The following is a 22,175-nucleotide window of genomic DNA, read 5'->3' as shown; positions in this document are numbered from 1 at the left end:
ATATTATTAATTTACGTCCAAGGGCGTACAAAATACCGCCTAGGGCTCATTCCGAGTCCGACCGAATCGTGCCCACGTAACTCGCTGAACCAAACGAGTCCGGTTCGCGAATCTCGAGTTCGATAAAACCACCGGCTCCGGGAGCCCTAAAGCGACGGGCAGGAGCGAAGGCGAAGAGATCTGCAGAAGAAGAAGATGGTTCGAGTGGCGACCTTCTTCGCTATGTCCTTCGGTGCTTTCGTCTTCTGGCAATCCATGGAGAAAGTTCACGTCTGGTTCGCTCTCCGCCAAGACGAGAAGGTCTCTCCTTTCACCTTCCTCTCCCCGTTTTGAGTTGATTTGAGGTCCAGTAGTGGTTTCTGTGCCAATCTGGACCATTCATCATTTCCTTCGTTGTTTGGTGTCTTGATTTTTTTCTGCTTACGAGTTTGCCCTAGATCGTTTTGACTGCCTCCAGTGGGAATATACAAGAAGATTCTTCCATTTTCCACAATTATCCTCTAAAACATTTGCCGTGCTTCTTCATGCTCGCGTTTCTTCTTGGTTACAATCTTTTGTTTCTTAGATTGTCAAAAGATTGTTTTTTATCATGCCTTTGGATAAAAAAAAATTAGGGTTGCATCTTTCGTTTGTTAGGATCTCTGGAATCTCTAAATTTTTTTCCGATTATTTTAAGGGTGAAAAACAGTTTGGTTCTAGGAAATGTGTTCTCACATCTTTTTTTAACCCAGAAGTTAACTTTGAACATGGTAGTCCTAGCAGAGTTGGGAAAAGACAATCGCCAACAATTGTCCTCGCATCAATATACTGGAAAGAATTGGTCGTGTCTATGCAGAACTATTTGTTGCCTGTGGTTAAAACAGACATCCGTTTGTCCTTTGGCTCTTAATGTTGGTCTATTGTAGGTCTGAGTTCATATACAGTGATATATACCGGTGCAATGGTTCGTAACAATAGGCAGATATGAGCGCAGATATGAGCTATATTCGCTTTCTTGTTGCTACTGCAGATATTTGGGTCTAATCTTCGACCATGTGTTGATAATTGGGTGTTGGATTCATCCATTTACATTGTAGGTAATTGGATGAATGGCTGATCGTAGGTTGGATGACATTGGCGATCTTGATTTAATTAAATATTTTTGTTAGGCTTAGAACTTTAACTGAGGATATTTTCTCGTTAAATTTATCTAGTTTGAAGCACAAGGCTATGGTTTCACATAGGAGCACTAGGAAATCAAATTATATCTCCAATGCCAAGCAGGCTATTTTAACAAGTTCTTAGATAGTTGTGGGGAGGTGCAAAAATAGCACAGGGAGAGGACATTGGATTAATTGTGTTAATAAATAGTGAAATCACAATCCGTGTATTCATAATCCGCATGACTAGCAATATATAATAGATAGTATTGTGGGAATAAACTCATTGTATCTGACAATTATAGTATCTCTTTTAAAGTTTTAATTGTAGTATCATTGGTTCACCCCATTGATTTTCTATACTGCCTCAGTTTGCAGGTTTGGTCCTCTGTATGGGGTGCAGTTAAATTGTCAATTTTCTTGTTGTTATTTGTTAGTCCTAAGATGGGTTTTGACTTTATTATATTTTGATGAAGAAGAAAATAAAATCAAGAGTAACTTAATATGTGATGCTATCTGCTATAAGACTTTTTTCATGATATTGTGCTGTCTGCTGAGGTTATTGTTACTGGGGTCATCTATTGCCCCACTTTGTGGTTTCTCACTGCTGATAAGAACTGAAGTTGGGTGGAAGAGGTGATTGAAATGTTCATGACCTATGTCAAGAGTTACACGTTCATATCTTGTCTCTCAGATGCCTTCATTAATTTTGACTGGGAACTAATGCAAATCTTGCTGGATTAATTTTTTCTGATTACTAATAGTAACCAATGGATAAGTCTGTGAAATTGAAGGCATATTAACAATTTCTTTTTGATTTATTCGATCAATTATTCTGATTACTACTAATTATGCATAAACAGGTCTATGAAAGTAAAGGCATATTAAAAATTTATTTTTTATTACCTGAATTGTAATATAAATCTTAGATGGCAGGAGGCAAATATTATGAGTTTTTAATATGTATAATTAGAAATAATTTGTATATATGTTAAATTCATAACCTACTTGTGGCATTAGTAGACAATCTTATTCATACTAATTTATTCCAAGTGTGAATTCTGCATAAATAAGAACTGTGAAGCTGCTGTTGAGAAATCTTAGAAAGTTGATCTAGCTATAGTTAAATGGAAAATGCTAAATTAGAATTGCATGACCATGTAACATATTACTTTTGACTCATGAGTATCCAACACGAATATTGATCTAGGTATTTGACACACTTGTTTCTAAAAGTTCTTACCAATGATGAATGGAGTGATGGCTAGGGATGGTATTAGGGTGATCCCTGCATTTTTAGTTACTATCCAAACCTGATCAAGTGCCCATTATCAATACCATGTTAAATACCTGCTTGAGTATTAGATTCTTCACTAGAACCCCCTACCTATGTATGTAAATGGGTATCCAAACCTATGAGTACTCAAGATAAAATGTGAGCTCGAGGGTATCCATCGCTATAAGCATATTCAAATCCATCTTGCATATATATTTTACTATACAAACCTGATTATTTGATATTTGAACATGGCTTAAACAAATTTTGTATCTGTGGATACGGGTCTATTAGAGACCTACTGCCATCCCTAGTGTCAACTTATGGCTTCATGTATCAAAGTTGGACTTAGTGTATCCAACCCATGAGTGCCTACAATCTATTGTTTAGAAAGTCTTGCAATTTTCTTGGACATCAAGAAATTTTCTTATATATTTGCATGTATTCTTTTCTTAGACTGTTTTATATCTGCGTGGATGCTGAGATGATTCTTTCTTCATTTTGGCAGCAAGAAAGATTGGATAAGGAAATGGAGATCAAGCGACTCAGAGAAGAGTTCCTCGCTCAAGTCAGAGAGAGAAACTCACATGCATAATCTTTGCTATCCACATTATTGGATTTGGATGTATCAATCATCTACTAATTTCAATTCCTCAAGGCTGAGGTATTTGTTGAAAAACACATCATGTTATTTATGCCAATTGCCAATAATGAACTAAGTGGCGGTGTTTAGACAGACACTGTCATGGATAATTGTGCCTTCTGTTTAGTTTGAAGCAAGTTAATACATTGCAGCATGTTAAACATTGTTTCGAAGTATACGGACAACTTCTCTTGTTAATTACCATGCTCGCATCTTTTGTGAGTTTTTCTGGTTCTAGATACATCATGATCTCTTGCATACACTTGAGTTACCTCACTTACCAATTAATCATCTTACAAAGCATAGATAAAATGATAAGAACACTACAATTAGATTGCATTATGAGAGTAGTGCTTGAGTAATTCGCAATGAAATATAAGGATCAATCAATTCTACAGCGGGAAGGAATATAAATTCAAGCAACATCATGGATCATCCTTACGGAATCCTTTGTTATTATAACAAATGCTTGTAGATTCAATGTGTGTTCTTGCGAAGCATTCTTCACGACATGCCATTGAATTTTCCATGCTTGATGCCATATCTGACTTTGATACTTATGATAATACACAAATCAAATATGTTTGCTACATGGTTGACATCAAACATTAGGTAGCCTGACATGGAATCCTTTGTTATTATAACAAATGCTTGTAGATTCAACGTGTGTTCTTGCGAAGCTTGCTTCACGGCATGCCATTGAATTTTCCATGCTTGATGCCATATCTGACTTTGATACTTAAGTTACACAAATCAAATATCAAACTATATGGTTGACTTGAACATTAGGTAGTAGTGCTTCTAACAACAATTTAGAGGAAAAATAAAAAATTCATGATATTCGACTAAAATATACATGATTATACTAAGTTCAGTTTTGAATATTTTTTTTTAAATGGATGATTGATCAAAAATATTAGACTGATAGACCATCTACTATAAGCGGTCTTCTATTTATTTGGTGGTCATTAAAAAAATTTTGTAAGTTGGGTCAGTCATTTGATGCAAGATTAATCGTTATAAGTGGATATCTATTATAATAATAATAAAAATAATAATAATAATAATAAATATAAATGGGAGTATCTGCCGGCCAACTGTACTGTTCAGTTATGGAAAATTGGTTCGATGTGGATCCACGGACCGTAAAAGTCAAAATACTTAAATAATGCTGGTATGATTCACGATCTCAATGATTAAATGCACAATTTAGTCAATTTTAATTATTTTTTACAAAAAAAATTGAAGGAATTGGTTGTAATTAGACTGAGTCTTTGTTTTTGTGCTTTTAAAAACAGATTATTTATCTATTTATTTGTCTTGTCTCTTTTGTCGACTTGAGTCAATGACGACTTGGAAGTCAAGCATTTGCTTGCTATCCGCGTAGGCTCCTTTTTAATTCGAAATTAAAACATAAATTATTTTATTGTGAACCACTAATTTAATTTCTCTTTATCAGAACAAAAAAAATGATTAATCAGGTTAAGTAACATTGAACCTGGGATGATGGATTCGATCTCACGGAAATTTTTCATTGATTATCAGAATATTAGAATAAATCGAGAACGGACAGTCCAAAAATTTAACATTCTTTAGTTGTATGTTTTATTTAGAAGAAAATTTTTTGTAAATTCGTCATAATTAAAATTTGAATCGTGGATACTTGGATGACAATATATGACGAGATGATAATTTGGAGGAAAAATTTCTCTTTACCAACAAGTCTCAATGACGAGATGTTAAACGATAAACTCGACGCAATACAATGATATATTTCATATTAGTTACAACACACCATTGACGATACTGACTGTTATACATACTCTCTTATTTATCGACTAGACCGGTTGTTTAACCGATTTCAACTGCCTATTTCTAGTAAGAAAGCATCTTATCTATAAACCGAATCGAGCTTATTTAACTGGCTGAACCGGCAATTCGATCCGGTCTGGTCCAAGCTAGTTTTTGATTTGGGCGAGCATGGTCCGGACGTCCTTGCTGCTGGGCCGCTCCTTGGGGTCTTCAGCCGTGCAAAAGACGGCGATCCTGAGCACCAACAGCATTTGCTCCTCGTACCCGTTTCCGATCAGCTTTGGGTCGATCGCCGCCGCCGGGTTCTCCCCGCCGATCATGTTCCTCAGCCACTTCACCAGGCTCATCTCCTCAGTCTCCTGAAAGAAGTTGTCCGACGGCATCCGGCCCACCACCAGCGCGGCCAGTATAACCCCGAAGCTGTACACGTCGCACTTCGCCGTGAACCTCAACGTCTGCCCGTACTCCGGCGCTATGTAGCCCAGGGTCCCCGCCACCTTCGACTCCGTCACGTGGGTGTTCGCCTCCGGCATCTCCTTCGCCAGCCCGAAGTCGGAGATCCGCGCCTCCATGGTGTCGTCCAGCAGGATGTTGGCGGGTTTCAGATCCCGGTGGATGATCGCCGGCCGGTGGTTCACGTGCAGGTACTCCAGACCCGCCGCCACCCCCAGCGCCACCTTGAACCGCGCCGCCCAGTCCATCTCCCGCTCCCCTGATCGCACCCCCTGCAGCGCCGCCTCCAGGCTCCCGTTCTTCATGAACTCGTAGATCAGCAGGTGGGAATCCGGCCGCACCACGTGGGCCAGAAGCGGCAGCAGATTCCGGTGCCGGATGTGGCCCACCGTCTGGATTTCCGACCGAATCTGCCGCATCCACCTGTCCAGCATCCGGCTCTCTTCATCCGACGTCGGCTCCGCGCTCTCCGTCGTCCGCTTCATGATCTTCTTGATCGCGATCGCCATCCCCGGCGCCTCCGGGTGGGCCGGATCCGCCGGCGGGAGATGCGCCTTAAACACCTCCCCGCAACCGCCGCGCCCGATCACCTCCAGCGCCGCCAGGCCGTCATCCTTCTCCAGGAACGCCAACTCCTCTACCCGCTTGATGTGCTTCGGGCTGTAGATGGAGGGGCCGCCGGGATTGCGGTACCGCCCGCGGATGCAGTTCATTAAAAGCCGGAACAGCACCGACAGCACGACCCCGGATACGACGCCGGCGATCGCGCCAGAGAAGAAACCCAGGATCCAGTTCCGCTTGCGGTTCTTGTGGCTGTGCCGATGGTGGTGGTCCTCGGGGGTGGAGATGTTAGTAGAAGAAGCTGGCGGCAGCGCAATGGAGGTGTTTGTGTTGTTACGGACGCCCCGGGTGGTGTTTTCGGCCAGAATGTAACGTTTGGGGACGAAGCTCCGGCGGTGGGCGTAGTGGAAAGAGGGGCGGAGGGAGTGGCGAGAGGAGGCGAGGCGGCGGTGGGAGAGGGAATGGGCGGGGAGGTGCAGGGCAGAGATGGGAGCGAGGAAGAGTAGCAAGGGGAGGAGGAGGAGGAGGAGCGATGGAAGAGGGGCTGCGGCGACGGTGGCCATTTGGTCGCTCTCTGAGTCGTTGCGGTGGTGGAAAGCTTCAAATTTGGGGGAAATATATGCAGAGGTAGTGACGGGAAATAGGGGCCACTGGGGCCCACGAACCGTGTTCGACGTGGGCCACGTAATTAAACATGGGAAATTTGATTGGACGGAAGACTTTGATGGTCCGTTGCCAAGGAAATCAACGAAGAAGACTGTCAAACTAAATATATATAATTTTTAAAAATTAAAAAGTTTTGCACTAAAGTTAATTCCACTCAGGCAACTTTAATGTCTTGTTTAAACCCTAATTACCATAGTCTCTTCAATTTAAATAATCTAAAATTAGGGAAAGAAAGGATTCCAAATACGTACGTGAATCAATATGGTCTACGATCTCATCTCACGAGCCCATCAATAAGCTCGTAGTCGCGGGCAAGCCATGAGGCTGAGACTACCTCTCAAATTTGGGACCGCATCTCACAACTAAGACAGGTCAAGCTCAACTTGTGACCATAAACTAGCCACGAGCTCAAGTTTGATATATTTTTTTTTTGTTTTTTGCTTTGTCAAAATCATGAATCATTTAGGGTGTGTTTGGTTTACATATTTTTCATTTTCATTTTATGAGAAACGCATATTTTCTAGAAAATAAAAAATAATTTTTTAATATTTTCTATTTTTAAAAAAAATATGAAAAATACAAATCAAATATCAATTTTTAAAAATGTGTATTTTTAAAAAATAAAAATAGAAAACGTATAAACTAAACACTCTTATTTTTTCAAGAGGGCGATGTTTGCTTATTTGTCTTATTATTAGAATTGTACTAATACTATTTAATAATTATATTACGAGTTATAGATATTATTAGTGGTTTATATTAGTAGTTAATTATATTTGTATGACTTAGACTCTGTTTATTTGGGAGAGTGGAAAATAAAATTAAAGAAAAATTTTCATGGTGGAAAAGTTTTCGTCGTTTACTTCATTAAAATTTTCCGAAGGAAAAGTTACGCAATTCATCAGCGGATAATTTTGGAGCCAAAATCGATCACCTCAAAATCGGACGGAAAGCAGCGGATGGAAAAAAAATGACACATGTACCCCTTTTGCATTCACAAAATTACACCATATACCTAAAAAAATGACGCATGTAGTCTTTTTAACTCACAAAATTACACTATGTACCAAAAAAATGACACATTCACCCTTTTTTATTTACAAAATTACATCATAAATATTCACCTTCCTCTATCAAGGTAAACAAGTGTGCAAAGGAAAAGATCTCTTCACCCTTTCTATCATTGATTCTTTTCTTTTCCTCATCCACACTCTAGAGTAAACATAGCATTAATCTGCATTTAAATTCTTATTATGTCGTGGGAAAAAACATAGTGGTGTGAAAAGTCTCTAGCAATATTTAATAATTTATTTAAGAGATAAATCATGACTCGGACTTGGTATTGGAATTGGAGATAAATCATGACTCGGACTTGGAATTGGAATTGGAATTGGACGTGACATTGAAAGCTCCGCCAATAAATTGAAACCCCTTCCATAAGCAACAAGTTTGATTAGTATGCATGAAGTGAAAGAAACTTTATGCCTTACTAAGTCAAAGTAAGGCATAAACTTTTGCAACTTAATTAAGATGGAATTTGGGAGGGGGGAAAAACTTATCTATCATGGGGCAAACCACATAATTGCTAGCTAAGGATCATAACTCGTTAGATATAGATACCGTGGATGACCAAGACCTTAGAAATTATTTGTTCTTATCATGAGGGTCGAACTATAGTATAGGTCATTCGGACATTGCTAAATAGTCTATGATCAATCATAATGAAATTCTTTATATTTATTTTTTAATTGACATATCTTACTATTTTATTAAAAATCTCCCCCCTTTACTAACTAATTTTGGTGAAGCCTAAGATACATTTACGTTAATGTCCTTTTTTATATTTGCACTAAAAATAATTCCAAGGTTTATTAGTAATTTCACAAGCGAAACAATCAGTGCTCTAGAGTTCGAAACTCAGCTACAGTGTATTATTATGAATTTTACTATGATCAAAGAAGCTTCTATAAATATTTTAGGTCGACGATATTAAAAAATATACTTTTCTTAGTTTTTTTTACTAAGACAAGTATAATATTAAATTAAAATAATTTTTTATAGTAGATTGTTGTTGGGATTCTCTAGCATCACTATTGCATGAGTTTGATGAATCTTACCCAAATAATTAATTCTTGGTTTATAAGGGTGACACTAGGAAATCCAAACAATTCGGATTTTTAAAGATCAAAATAATTTATATATTATTATATTACACACGCAACGCGTGTGCATGATCACACTAGTATTAATTAAGATTATATGTAATAATGAAACACTTTATATTCAGATTCTAACTGGCTTACCATAAAATTTATGCCTAGGACCCCTATTATATTGGAGCCTATTAAATTATATATATATATATATATACACGAATATTAATTTTAAAATATATGAGTTCAGATATTAAATATTTAAAATTATAGCTAAAATAAATTTTAATTAAGATTTATTTTCATCAATAATTTTAATTTTTTACTAGTCAAATTATATTTGGTCAATAATTTTTAATTTTTTTGATTTAACCAATAATTTTTGATTTTTTATAGATTAAAGTTAAATTTGATCATTTTTATTTTGTTTACATGTATTAGATTTGGTTGATAATTTATTTATTTTTTATTAACATTTAAATCATAATTTTTTTATTTTTTACTGATAAAAATTTAATTTAATAATCAAAATTAAATTTAGTTAATAAATTAAAAATACTTATTGATTTTACCTAGTTGATATTTTATTTATAAAAATACTTTAGAAAGTCAAAAAGCATATTTAATATTTCACTATTATTATTTTTCTCTAAATTTTATTTTTCATTCTTTTTCTCCTTTATTATCATTGTTATACCATTATTAGTGTAAGTTATTATGCACACTTTTTTTAAATAATTTATAAATTAAATTTATAATTTATCGAAATTAAAATTGATAAAAAGATAGGTTAATTTATCAAAGTCTTGCCAATATGCGATCCTAGGGAAAGATCTATTGTACACGGTGTCTATATCTACTATTCGAACTATTACATCTAGGTTACACAATAATAATTTTTACCGTTACGTCAAGACTTTCCTTCATCAAAATTAAAATGGATTGATAATTTTTTTTAAAATAGTAATTAAAATGTATATTAATAGTATTACAATAATTTATTAATCATCACCAAATTAGTTAACATAAAATATTTTTTTATTTTTAAAATTTTACTAATAAAGAAGTAAAGTTTGACATAAAATAAAGTTATTTATGCCTATAGCCTCAAGAATAGTTGAGATAGCCCTCCTTATCATCTTGTGTTATGAAATCCATCTTATTATGAGAAACAACAATAGAGATGAGGGTGGATGATGACTACTCTTTCTTTCTGAGTATAGTAATAGGTGAATCAACCTTTAAAGTTTTTTTTGAAAGGTAATTTGATAAAGTATATGTAACTATATAAAAAATAATAATTATTTTTAAAGACAATTTTGTAAGGTGTAAAATTTAATAAAAATAAAAGTTATCATTTTGTAAAAATAAATTATCTTGATAAATGTGTCGCCCAATTTATGTATTCAAGTCATGTCACTTTTAAATTTTATCACTATTAATTTTATTTTTGATTGGGTCAAGTCATGTAATCGGGTTGTATCAATATTAAGCTCCATTGTTCTCATTCAATGTTAAAGTGCTTGAAATGTAATATTAAGGCAAACATTTTCTAAGTGGGCAACCATAGTTTCTTCCTTGGATCCAAACTCTCCTAGTCAACTAATGTTGACTAATCTAAACCACATTTGTTGATTGATCAAAACCACAAACCCGAATAGATTTTGAGGTTTTAGATTTCTAAGTCAACTAATGTACCATTAGTCTACTCATTGAATAGTCATTAGGATGATATTGATAGTCCTAATGATCAAGTCTGTCTAAGTTGGGTTCTAATGTTAAGTTTTTCGACCATCCGATGCATTTAAGCTCTCGGCTCCTTTGCATCACCTTTCATGTTTCGCTTACATAGTCCATATTCTCTGATTGTCATCCTAATTGCTCCAAGATGATCCTTCTTCTGTGGTCCCTTAATTGCCTCGTGTAACATTCTTTAATTTCTTCCCACCTTCAACCATCGAGCCTCCAACTTAGGTGCACCAAGTCTTTGCTAAGGAATTACTCCGACATCACCTCAATGCTTACATCCTAGTCTCTTAGATATTTTATACCATCTTTCTTCTGACTCCATAAACTTCTAAATCATTGAGTGTGTCACTTGGCCACAAATTATTATCCATATCATTACTCAACTAGGTTAAGCGCAAGCTCTTTAGGCTCCATGTGACTATGGTATCATGGTAAAACATCTAAATTATCATCCAGATATCCACGATTTGATCCCTAGCTATGACATAATTATAAAAATTTTCCTCCAAATAAGTGGTACAACCAAAAGATATTGACTTCTGAACTGACCACCGCATGCACTTCCTAATTTACCCTAGTAGCCGATAGAAAATTTTCATAGGACCTAACCGATCACTCCTATAGATAGTCAATGAAAATAATTGAGATTATCAATTTTTTTTCTTTAGACTCCATGTAGTCCCAAGACTATGATGCAATGGAAAGACTCCTAGTTATCACTCCAACACCCACAATTCGATTCTCAGCTACGATGCATTTATAGGATTTTTTTTTCTTCAAATAGGATATACAACCAAAGGATGTTACGATTTTGGACTACCCGCCGTAAACGCTTCTAGATTAACCCTATCAGCCAATAGAAAATTTCCGTGAGACTGAACCAGTCAACTCATATTTACTATTATCTGACCTCTTTAATCATTTTTTTTTTCTATAGTCTTCATGTGTATTCATGCAAGTCCTTGTACTCTAAATTGAACTCTTTAGTCAAATATCAAAATTTAAAATTACACTGAACCACTAAAAGCATGAACAAGGTCGCTTAAAGTATGATTGCTCTAGCAATAAAGATCTACTTAAATTCATTGCAAAGGTTAAGAATATCCTAGACATATTTGAATCTTTCTCAAACTCAAATTCTCTTGTCGATTCTAGTGGTTCAACTCTAGGGTTTAGCCATGTGCACCTTGACTACACGCAACCAAGGTGGCTTCTCTAACCATCAGTCATCTAATTCAGCTTGGGCCAAGTTTGCAATCTGATGATCTAAAGTTGTGAAGCAACCTAAAGTGGCTCAAGTCTTAGTTGAGTTCATCTGAGTAAAGTAAAAAATCACATAAGATAGAGCTTCATCTGGGGTGGGCTCTACTCACTTAAGTCGATGCATTGATCTATTGAATGGAGATGAGTTATGGTTGGCCAATGTTAGTTCTGGTGGTGGAGCACTTGGTTTAGCTTAGTCTCGAGTGAGGATAGGAAACAGAGCTAACTTCTAAAGTTTTGGGAAAGCTCTCAAGAATTAACATAAAGACTACAAGAAGGCCTGTTAGAGAATTAACATAAAGACTACAATAAGAATTAAAATCTTGGGTACAACATGCCCTATTGATAGGCCCTGTTAGAGAAGTTCTGATTCTTGGTATCAGATTTTGCAATTATACAACATGGCACGGTCATTGCCGATGTCCATCTGGAAGTGGCACAACTTTGTAGAATGGAACACTTCTTTGAGGTAACGATCCATCTTCTTCGTCGTCATCAAACTCAAGAAGATAACTTGAAACCAACAACAACAACAAAAAAAAAAAAAAACAGACCATATCAGATAAGTTAATAAACGCAAAACTTAAGAACAAAAAATCATGGTAGAGCTGAGGCAACGTGTGATATAATAATTTCAAGTTGCCTTGATTATTGTTAGAACGATGTTGTTTATATTCGAAACAAGAAGTCACTGACTGAAAGATCTAATAACTACGTACGAACACGTTGGGAAGACAATGCAAAGATCCAAATGTAAAAGACCTCTGATGACATTTGGAGTCTGACTAGGACAATCTGTTGAATTTTCGATGATAATCCCTCTAATTTAGCAAGACACAGGACTTTTGATCCTTGTTTCTTTCAAGAAATAACATAATTCTTCTCTAAGAGGTTCTTATCTACAAACTAATGATGATAAAGGACTATTCAAGATGGTGTTATTCAACTGATTTTTTTTCCAAGTAAAAAACTAAACTGATTTTAAGATTCTTAATGCAAGTATCAGTGAAGTGGTATTACATATGAGGTGCATAACCATGATTCTGTACCTTCCCTATAGGATCTTGCAAAAATAACAGAGCTAGCTAATCTAAAAGGTTAGAGCAAATAGCAGCAATAAATGTCTAAATGAGAAGGGAAAGAGATTGCTTACTCGTCGGTTTTTCTCTGCAAGTGTCCAGCCAAAACAGGGAACCATGAGAAAAGAGAAATAAATATGTTGTTATGTGCTTCAAAAGAATGTAGAAGAAAATGTATTTTTCAGAGAACATCATAAATTAAATATGGCAAGTCTGTAATGTCACATATAACAGAAAATTGTCATTTCTTACAGAGCTATTACAAAGTACTAGATGTATTCCATGCAAAAAGGGCAAGTTAAACTACTAAACAAAATCTGACTGATATGCCTGTTTTATAATTGAAATTTTTTATAAATTATTTTAACCTGTAACAAATTGTTAAAATATAACTTAAACTTAAACTCAATATTCAAGCATGGCATAAGATAATATCAAAACTTAAACTCAATATTCAACATCTCAAATATAACTTAATAATATATATTTATAACAATCAAATATTAATAAAAATATTTTTAATTACTATATTTTATATTCCAAAAAATACTGAATCTGTATTAGCACGACACATGCCAAAACCCTATTATTCCGATCATATATTGAAACTCCGAGATGGGTCGAAATTTTAAACCTTGATTATAGTATCATGTCATATGGCATTACGTAATTGCACGACCAAGCACACTCCAGTGCCAAACAACATATGCCAAAAATGATCCACATGCATGGGAATGTTGTGTAAGCATTTCATATATTTCCAACCATGCTAAAGTTTGGCAAATTAAAATATAAAAAAATAACCTTGCGATGAGAATTGACCACAGTTGCCTTGTACAAAGCAGTAGTGCAAGGGTAGACAGCCAATACATGTCTGCCTGGCTGGAATTCTGGTGCACTAGAAGGGTCATTTTTCTTTGGAAAAGGAATAATATGAGATGCAGGTAACTTGTACTTCCTGGAATTGTTGTTAAGAAAAAATTATCATCAGGGACACATGGGTCAATGTTCATTAATTTCACATAAGAAATGAAAATTAACAAAGGGCAATCCTATATCTATTAGGTGTATACTGTGTTTATCAACAGATAACCATGCAAATACAACACTGACTGGCTACAATTAAACAAGACCAGATGACCAAGCCATAAGTGAAATACATGATTTCTAGATGGAACTGATATTTAAATATAAAACTTCAAGAACTACCACTTGGTCCTTACAAGTGAAATCAATATTCCAATATTTTCCCATGGATAAACAATCTGCAGTCACATTTCAGTTCCGTGAAAAATAAAAAATGTAATTCTATAAGAAATCCACATACTTATGAGGAGCACAGGACACTAATAATTCAAGGAACAAAAAGGATTTCAAAACATATGAAGAAAAGTGCACACACACGATAGTAGCCACAGCTAACATTCAGGAGCACAGGTGAAGGAACAAACTGAATGTTGAGGACAATATAGGAGATTTTTACTACCTGACAAGATGAAAAGTTGCTAACAATTACCAGTTTATTGGCAATTATTACAGAGTGTGAAAAAAGAAAATATCAAATTAATATCATCTTCAAAAGTATATTAGAGAAGAAAGCTCATGTATTTAAAAGTTATAATCCCTGAGGCTAATGTCACTAAAGTAGCAATTAAGGCTAAACTCATAACTTACAACACTCAAATTGGAGCATAAACATCTATCACGCCTCACGTCACATAAGAACATAAATTCATTCCCACTAAGTGGCTTAGAAGTCTATCCTTTTCATGTTGCATTGATCTTGTTTGGCATAGCATCATCTTATGCGTAGTGGCAATCATCTTTATTATTTAGCGTGTTCAAAAATCACTAAATTTCGTGCAATACAAAATCATTTATCATAATGTATACCCATCCATCCAATACATTGAATATGAGATGTTCAGGGTTAAGACTTGTTCGATAGAAGTTTAAAATCTTGAGCCGTGTCAAAGAGCTATGGCAAAGTTTTGGTCTTTGATTGGACCCATACGTTAAACTCGGTCATCACTAGAGGGAGCTACAACACTTATCTCTTGATATTTTACATTACTAGGTTGCTATAACATAGTTGCAATTCTTGAATTGGATCTTCTATCATTAGTAGAATGCTTCAATTTCAGGTGTTCATTCTTATAGAGTAAATCTTTCTTTTAAACCTCTTTAATATAGTGTAAAACTCTTAATACTAGACAAGAATTTTTAGGCTTCTCTGTTTACTAACAAATAGCACTGACTATTAAGATATGCAACATAAATGAGCTTTATTTTAAGTATTAGATGACAAAAACAATCTTCAAAAATCATCATCATTCCTTGACCAAAGATTATGATATAGGACAAGCAGAGCATCTATAGGTTTGCATCCAGGTTAGACATGATAAGATCAACATAATTCTTTCAGGATAGGAATGCACCTTTAGAACTATAAGTAACATTCCCTCCAAGATATCTTGAATTTACCAAAATTTTGTAGCAAACTCATTTGTGATGCCTTGCTCTTCATTGCTTGTCAAAAGAAAATAGCAACATATACTACCAGAACTACCATCCCATTGGTGCTATGTCTAAATAAATCATGCATGATATGCTTTGCTGCACTTTCGAGAAGCTGATGATTCTTGAGCTCAACAACCCATTTGCTACGAAGCAATGGTACATGTCATTTGGTAAATGACACCTTATGAAGAAAAGCAATATGCAAAGGTGGATTACATATATTCAAGGGGCATTATTAATGCACAAAATTTTAATTAAAGTTAAAAATTAAAATTTTATGCTTAAAGTACATCAAGGACTTAAAAGGGTTGTGTTCTACATAGATTAATTAAGAATGATCATCAATAAAGATAACAAAATAACAAAAAAACATTATTTGAATTAATGTCCAAGTTGTCGAGATTACAGTGACAATAGTGTCTATCATGTTCACTTTCTTTGCATTGGACTCGATTAGGAAGGTTGGAAGATTGACTAACAAACTTTTTATTTTGGGCACAAACAAGGGGCCAAGACAACAATGTCAGATGCTAGTGGTAGATAGAGCAAGATTTAGAAATAATCAATGAGGTCAAAGACGGACTACATATATTCAAGGGACATTATTAATGCACAAAAGTTTAATTAAAGTTAAAAATTAAAATTTTATGCTTAAAGTATATCAAGGACTTAGGAGGGTGTTGTTCTACATAGATTAATTAAGAATGATCATTAATAAAGATAATAAAACAACAACAAAACATTATTCGAATTGAACTTGAACCTAGAATGTCCAAGTTGCCGAGATTATAGTGGCAATAGTGTCTATCATGATCACTTTCTTTGCATATGACTTGATTAGGAAGGTTGGAAGATTGACTAACAAACTTTTTATTTTGGACACAAACAAGGGGCCAAGACAACAATGTCAGATGATAGTGGTAGATAGAGCAAGATTTAGAATTAAACAATGAGGTAAAAGGCGGACTACATACATTCAAGGGACATTATTAATGCACAAAATTTTAATTAAAGTTAAAAGTTAAAATTTAATGCTTAAAGTACATCAACGACTTAAGACGGTGTTGTTCTACATAGATTAATTAAGAATGATCATTAATAAAGATCATAAAATAACAAAAAAAACATTATTCAAATTGAGCTTGAACCTAGAATGTCCAAGTTGCCGAGATTATAGTGACAATAGTATCTACCATGTTCACTTTCTTTGCATTCGACTTGATTAGGAAGGTTGGAAGATTGACTAACAAACTTTTTATTTTGGACACGAATGAGGGGCCAAGACAACAATGTCAGATGCTAGTGGTAGATAGAGCAAGATATAGAAATAACCAATGAGGTAGTAAACTCCAACAGACTCATAACCACCACCTATCATTAGTATAATAAAATAGACACAACAATTTGAAATTTTGATAAGGATAAAAAATTTAAAGGAAATTGTGAAACAAGAATAATGGAGAAATGTGTAAAGACCTTGTCAGTGAAAGGGAATGTTTGATCAATTAGCAATAGAGAAATGTCACAAAGACAAGGTGAAGAGTGGAGAACAATTCAGGGTTCCATGTCACAAAAGAAAATTCACTAGAATGAAGCAACAATGGAGTCTTTGAATTTACCACAAAAGCAATACTAGAGGAGGTAACAAATTTGGATAAATTAGATGCAATTCTGAACAAAGACTATACTGCTTATGCTTCACAGAACTAATGGTAACAGTTTAAGATGCTAGAGCAAAATGTGCTAGTGACACATGCAATAGAGGGTCAACAAGTTTCTCCTGATAAAGCTTTGCTGAATGGTTGGTGCAACCATAATGAACATATGGTGGAAATGCACTTCATACATGAACATGTCCACACCCACACAACCCCTACAATTCATACCGCAATATGAGCAATAACTTCAGATGAAGAATGAGATTGTCGATGTATAAGGAGGGCAAGTGTGAAAGTCAAAGACTGCATGGCAGAGCATCAGAATGTGATACACTAGCTTCTATAAGTGGATGTGACCATGTGACACTATGAGAATCATCAAGACCAGATTGAAATTTAGCCATCTGCAACTCTTCATGGTTGAGCTTTAGAACTTATCCATGGAGATAACATGAATACATGATATAGGACAAGTTCATCCCACTTGCCATGTGCAAGTGTTGTTCATCTGAAACCCTTCCCATCTTCAGTCTTCAAAGTTCTCATCTTTAAGTCTTCAAAGTTCTCATATGAAGGTTTGCTACTACCACTAAGATCTACACCAAGACCGCTCCACCCAAGCTCACACCTTGAGTTTTGCAATGCTCACCATTTCCTCCTCCTCATCATGGCATTGTGCTCACCCCAATGATTGAATGTGGGTCACACACTTAAGTGTCATCCATTTCCAGAGATATTTGATTTGGCAAGTGAATTATTTACACGCTCCTTAGAGGATTTCAACTTCCATGACCACAATTATGCTACCATCTTGTTGTCTTAATCAACCAACATCCTTTATGATATATACGTTAGTGCATAGTTGGGCACTATATTCCTCTCTTTTGGTTCATCTTGCTTCGCCAATTCTTACCAAAACATAGCCCAATTGGAGCTCTCAATTACTCAACACAGCTCAATGGAGCAACTACATTATCCTACCTATTTAAAGTTTGAGAATAGATCCAAGGCATTGCACCCTTGATGCCTCTAATCATTAGCTTTACCTAATAGAACTCGCACATTGGAACATCAGCTATCTTGAGGGAAACTTCAGGTAATAAGAAACTAGCCTTTTAACAAGAGGATCATTCCTTCTAATTGAAAATATCCTTATATGTAAAATACAGTTTGCTTGAGAGATTACAACCACCGGAGTATATCCTATAATATCTCAGAAGTGTAGAGGAGCATCACTAAATCAGTTAGAATCAACTGCATATGTTTGAGAAATCATTTTTAAAAGGAAAAAAAAAATTGAGATCTATACTTTGAAATGCTGATTAAGTGGCATCCTCATCAACAGTAAGCCTAGGAAGAGAAAAGAAAGAATAGTTTATGCAGTCAAAGAATTACATACCAACCAGAATAATGTACTATTTCTTGTCCTAGGAAGAGAGAAAAGATAAGATCTATCCATTATATTTGGGGCTTAAGGGAGGTGATCAAGTGAATCTGAGGTGAAAACAAGTTCTAGGAGGAGATTTACTGAGGGTAGAAGATGGTTTTTGGTAAACAGAAGCAGAGGGATTGAGGGTGGATCCAATGTTGTGGATTGTTGGAGGAAGAAGACAATTGGAAGAAGAAGAAGAAGAAGAAGAGGGAGCTGGCAATGCTAGGAATCAAGTGTCTATTTGCCACCAAGGGATCCAAGTGACTAGAGAATCTAGTGATGGAATTCATACAGAAAAAGAGTTTAACAAAGAAGAATTTGGTCATGGAACTCGCAGAGGTTAGAATCCTAGGGTTTAACAAAGGGAGGGAATGCTTAGAAAGACGAAAGTGGCAAAAGAAGGGGTTTATAGGGAGGCTTGTGGAGGAGAGATGTTTGCAATGAGCAAACAAAAGGGAAAAAAAGGAGAATCTTAAGCATGGATGGGAAGGGGTGATAGTGGCATAGTCAATAAGGGTGATACAGAAGAATGGGGCAACAATGAAGAGAGAGGGGGAGGAAAGATTTTGATAACAAGTAGAAAGGGTTCCTATGTTGTTCCATTAATTAGTGATTATATCTCATGTATGCATAGCCCATCACTAATTGGCACTTAAGTAGAAAGAGTTCAAATCTTATTCCATTAGTTAGCGACTATACCTCCATAACCCACAAGCTTATTGACACTCAAATAAGTAGCAAATGAGACTACCCCATCACTTTTAAGAAGTAGTAAGTACAAAAGTGAAAAAGAAAATAGACAAAAAAAATCCTTTTAAAATTGATTGGGGAAATAGATTATGAATGTAAAGCAAACATTTGATTATTCAATTAAATTTGGAACATAGTACCTAGGTTTTCATTTTAAATAAAGAAGCTAAATCATAGCAAGTTTTGATAAACACCCTACCAGTAATCACAAAAATTAACCATTTGGTCATTATGATCATTCAACCTTGGACTAATAGAATAAACAAAGTAACTTTTCTTTTAGGAACTTATATTATCACCAATCATATGTTTTAATCTTTTTCATTCCCACCCTGAGCAAATGGAGGGAATGGGAACTTGATGAGTGAACTTACGTTTCCATCAAACTTCTTCTGAATAATATCCTCAAAGAAGTGATTACATATGTTCTCAATCTTGTAAACTAATCCAAGGCATAAAGTATCAACGCCATCTTGCTTGCTTACTACATACTATAAAAATACTTTTAAACAAACTTAAAATTTTGAGTTGTGCCAGAGTTTCGTTCTCTGATCGAATCAATACAATTTCAGTATTGTATCGTCTTGTGTTGGTACAGTTTTGATACTTATTTGATTAATTATTATTAATAACATAATTAATTTTACATAGTATAAGTTGTATCTTGTAATTAATTTTTTATTGAAATTAATTGTTGCTTAATAATTAATTACATTGCTAATATATGTTTATTCTTTTGTTTATATTTGTTGATTAGTTTGATCACCTCAGTCCTCAAAATTTAAAAAGTTTGCAACCAATTAAGTTTTAATTTTTAACTTTAGTGATTATGAAATGAGAACTTTTCGAACAATCAAGGTTACCTTTGTTGTGTACTTTCTTCGTCATCACCAGGTTCCTCATCAAGCACTTCAAATCTGCATATTTTCACAAATAGTAAATAAGGCTTCATACTACTCTTCACATAAAATTGCAATTTTGGATTAGTATACACAAATGTAAACCAAAATGGATAATGGATAGCCTTTCAAAGGCAAAATGACATATGTGCCCATCTATGAGTAGTAATATAGAGTTATCATATATATGCCTATATATAAATGCTTTTAGGGCAACCCAAAATGACAATTCAATCTTCATTACATAAAGAGATTGCATGACTTTCCAACATCTAATAATAGCTAAATACTTTTATATGTATAGTACGAGCTCATTTCTCACCATCTCATTTCTCGTTATTGTACTAGTTCAAGCTAGTGCAACCTTAACTTTTAATTCACAGTCATTGACACTGAGCTTCTTTCTTTCCCATCTTTTAAACACAATAGTGAATAATTAATTATGGAAAAAAACAATATCCAAAACCTACAAAGTTAATTTGGCAAGTTCATATGAAATCAAGTCAAAATATTAATGTTAATGTGCAAAAGGCTTACTCCTTCGTATCCTTGTCAAAATTTGTGACTTTCACAACAAACCACTCATCTTTTTCGGCATTATCATCAGAGACCCTAGCTGCAACCTGAAACAGAGATTATATTCCGATTGAAATGTTAATAAAGATAAATAGTAATGCTGCAGTATGAACAAATCGTGTGGCTAAAAACTCAAACTCTTCACTAACTGCATCAAGTAATTTGTTAAAAGCATAAGATAAACCTTGCAAAAACAACTTTTGCTAATGCAAAATAAGTATTGAACAGGAACAATTTAAGAAAAGAAGCATAGAAACAGGTAACGTCGAAAAGAAGCATAGACCATGAGGAGGAAGGGGAGAGAGAGTAAGAGAGATAATTTTCTTTTATAGTAATGGCTTGTTTATTTGAGAGGATGAATAGTATCGAAAATGGGAGGGGGAGGAAAGGCATTAAAATGCCCATAAAAAATAAAAGCAAAAAAGATCATCAATCTATCTGATTCTTTGTGGCACCAGCTCCCTTCTCGCCTCCTATTCACTCAATCAAGTATACAAGCCAAAACAGTTCTCTACTAATTCACAACTATAAAATTTTCTAATTATGGCATGCAAATAGATACCATAGACTTCTACATCTAGCAAAGTGGTGCACGAGCATGCAGCAGCACGACCAATTTATGTCCTCCGATACGGCTATGTTCCCATTCGAGTTGTGATGAGAAGAAAACGAGACTACCAGCCTCCTTGTTGGGTCTTGAAGGATGATCGAGACTACTGACAAGGAAGATGACAAGCTAGTGGCCTCTTGACATGGTTGCGCTCTATTTGGAGTCCGGAGGAGGCAGAATCGTCTTTTTAATGGCCGACACGGCCAGCTAGTGCCCCCTGGCATGGGCATGTTACGCTCTATCTTTTAACGAACTCTAGATTTGGTCTTTTTAACTTTTTCTTTTATTTGTTTTAAATTTTTAGGATTAGTTTCTTTTCTAAAAGTTAGTTTTCTTTTACTGTGACTTTTTCTTATTTCTTAGGCTATTTAATCAAGAGTTAGGACTCTTGTAAAAGCACGTTGAGTTTGGTTTTGATTTGAATAAAAAATTATTTTCGTTTAAACCTAGAGGCAACTCCTCCACCATTGGCTTCGGAGCCTAGCATCCAGCAAGTTCAGTAGTTCCTCACAAATACCCTGCCACAATGGGGACCGTCGGTGTGGTCCTACGCCAAGGACATGAAGTGGCACATCCGCCAGCATTTGGGTGCCATATGGGGTTTGTCTTCCCTCCCGCCCACGCGCCTCCTCATTCACCCACAACAACGGCCGCTCCGCACACCTCCTCCATGCCGATCTCCTTCCGGGGTGTCATGTACCACCTTCTCGTAGTCATTTGGCTCCTTGAGTCCTACCCACACTGACCTCTTGCCGTCAACCTCACCCCTACACGCGACATGCTCGTCATGCCTAGGCACTCTCTCGTTGACCCTTCCGACCTTGTCCGTGACGGCGCGGCCCCCTACTTTGCTCTTGGGTCTACCCTGCTTCCAACCTCATCGATCTAATCCGTAGACCTCATCTTGTTCTTGAGGTTGAACCAAAATCAGCATCT

General features: G+C 35.5%; 3 protein-coding genes across 3 annotated transcripts in view; 1 reads left to right on the top strand and 2 right to left on the bottom strand.

The window, feature by feature from the left end:
• Positions 1-64: 64 nt before the first annotated feature.
• LOC122006880 lies at positions 65-3,256 on the top strand. Its single transcript, XM_042562557.1, has 2 exons — positions 65-300; positions 2,924-3,256. Exons 1-2 carry the CDS (start codon positions 196-198, stop codon positions 3,008-3,010), a joined length of 192 nt encoding a protein of 63 aa, XP_042418491.1. The 5' UTR covers positions 65-195; the 3' UTR covers positions 3,011-3,256.
• Positions 3,257-4,797: 1,541 nt separating this feature from the next.
• On the bottom strand, positions 4,798-6,490 carry LOC122006878 (leucine-rich repeat receptor-like serine/threonine/tyrosine-protein kinase SOBIR1). The gene has a single exon (XM_042562555.1). The coding sequence runs from the start codon at positions 6,445-6,447 to the stop codon at positions 5,017-5,019; it is 1,431 nt and encodes a 476-aa protein (XP_042418489.1). The 5' UTR covers positions 6,448-6,490; the 3' UTR covers positions 4,798-5,016.
• Positions 6,491-11,998: 5,508 nt separating this feature from the next.
• The window catches only part of LOC122006877 (SAGA-associated factor 29 homolog A-like), a 28,271-nt gene continuing 18,094 nt past the window's right edge, over positions 11,999-22,175 (bottom strand). Inside the window, exons 5-9 of the mRNA XM_042562554.1 lie at positions 20,591-20,676; positions 20,018-20,071; positions 13,599-13,752; positions 12,869-12,882; positions 11,999-12,228 (exon numbers count right to left, since the gene is read on the bottom strand). Of these exons, the coding sequence (XP_042418488.1) occupies positions 12,126-12,228; positions 12,869-12,882; positions 13,599-13,752; positions 20,018-20,071; positions 20,591-20,676 (411 nt within the window). The 3' untranslated portion in view covers positions 11,999-12,125. The remainder of the gene's footprint in view (positions 12,229-12,868; positions 12,883-13,598; positions 13,753-20,017; positions 20,072-20,590; positions 20,677-22,175) is intronic.

This window comes from Zingiber officinale, chromosome 7B (assembly GCF_018446385.1).
Source record: "Zingiber officinale cultivar Zhangliang chromosome 7B, Zo_v1.1, whole genome shotgun sequence".
NCBI classification, from domain to species: Eukaryota; Viridiplantae; Streptophyta; class Magnoliopsida; order Zingiberales; family Zingiberaceae; genus Zingiber; species Zingiber officinale.
Note: the sequence above shows the minus strand (reverse complement) of the source record. Positions and strands in the feature narration are given on the sequence as shown.

What these genes read in the sequence shown, in the direction of transcription:
- LOC122006878 (XM_042562555.1), bottom strand. Translation starts at nt 6,447, where the DNA reads ATGGCCACCGTCGCCGCAGCCCCTCTTCCATCGCTCCTCCTCCTCCTC.
- LOC122006880 (XM_042562557.1), top strand. Translation starts at nt 196, where the DNA reads ATGGTTCGAGTGGCGACCTTCTTCGCTATGTCCTTCGGTGCTTTCGTC. An exon ending in CTCTCCGCCAAGACGAGAAG is followed by an intron (nt 301 to 2,923) that starts GTCTCTCCTTTC and finishes TCATTTTGGCAG; the next exon opens with CAAGAAAGATTGGATAAGGA.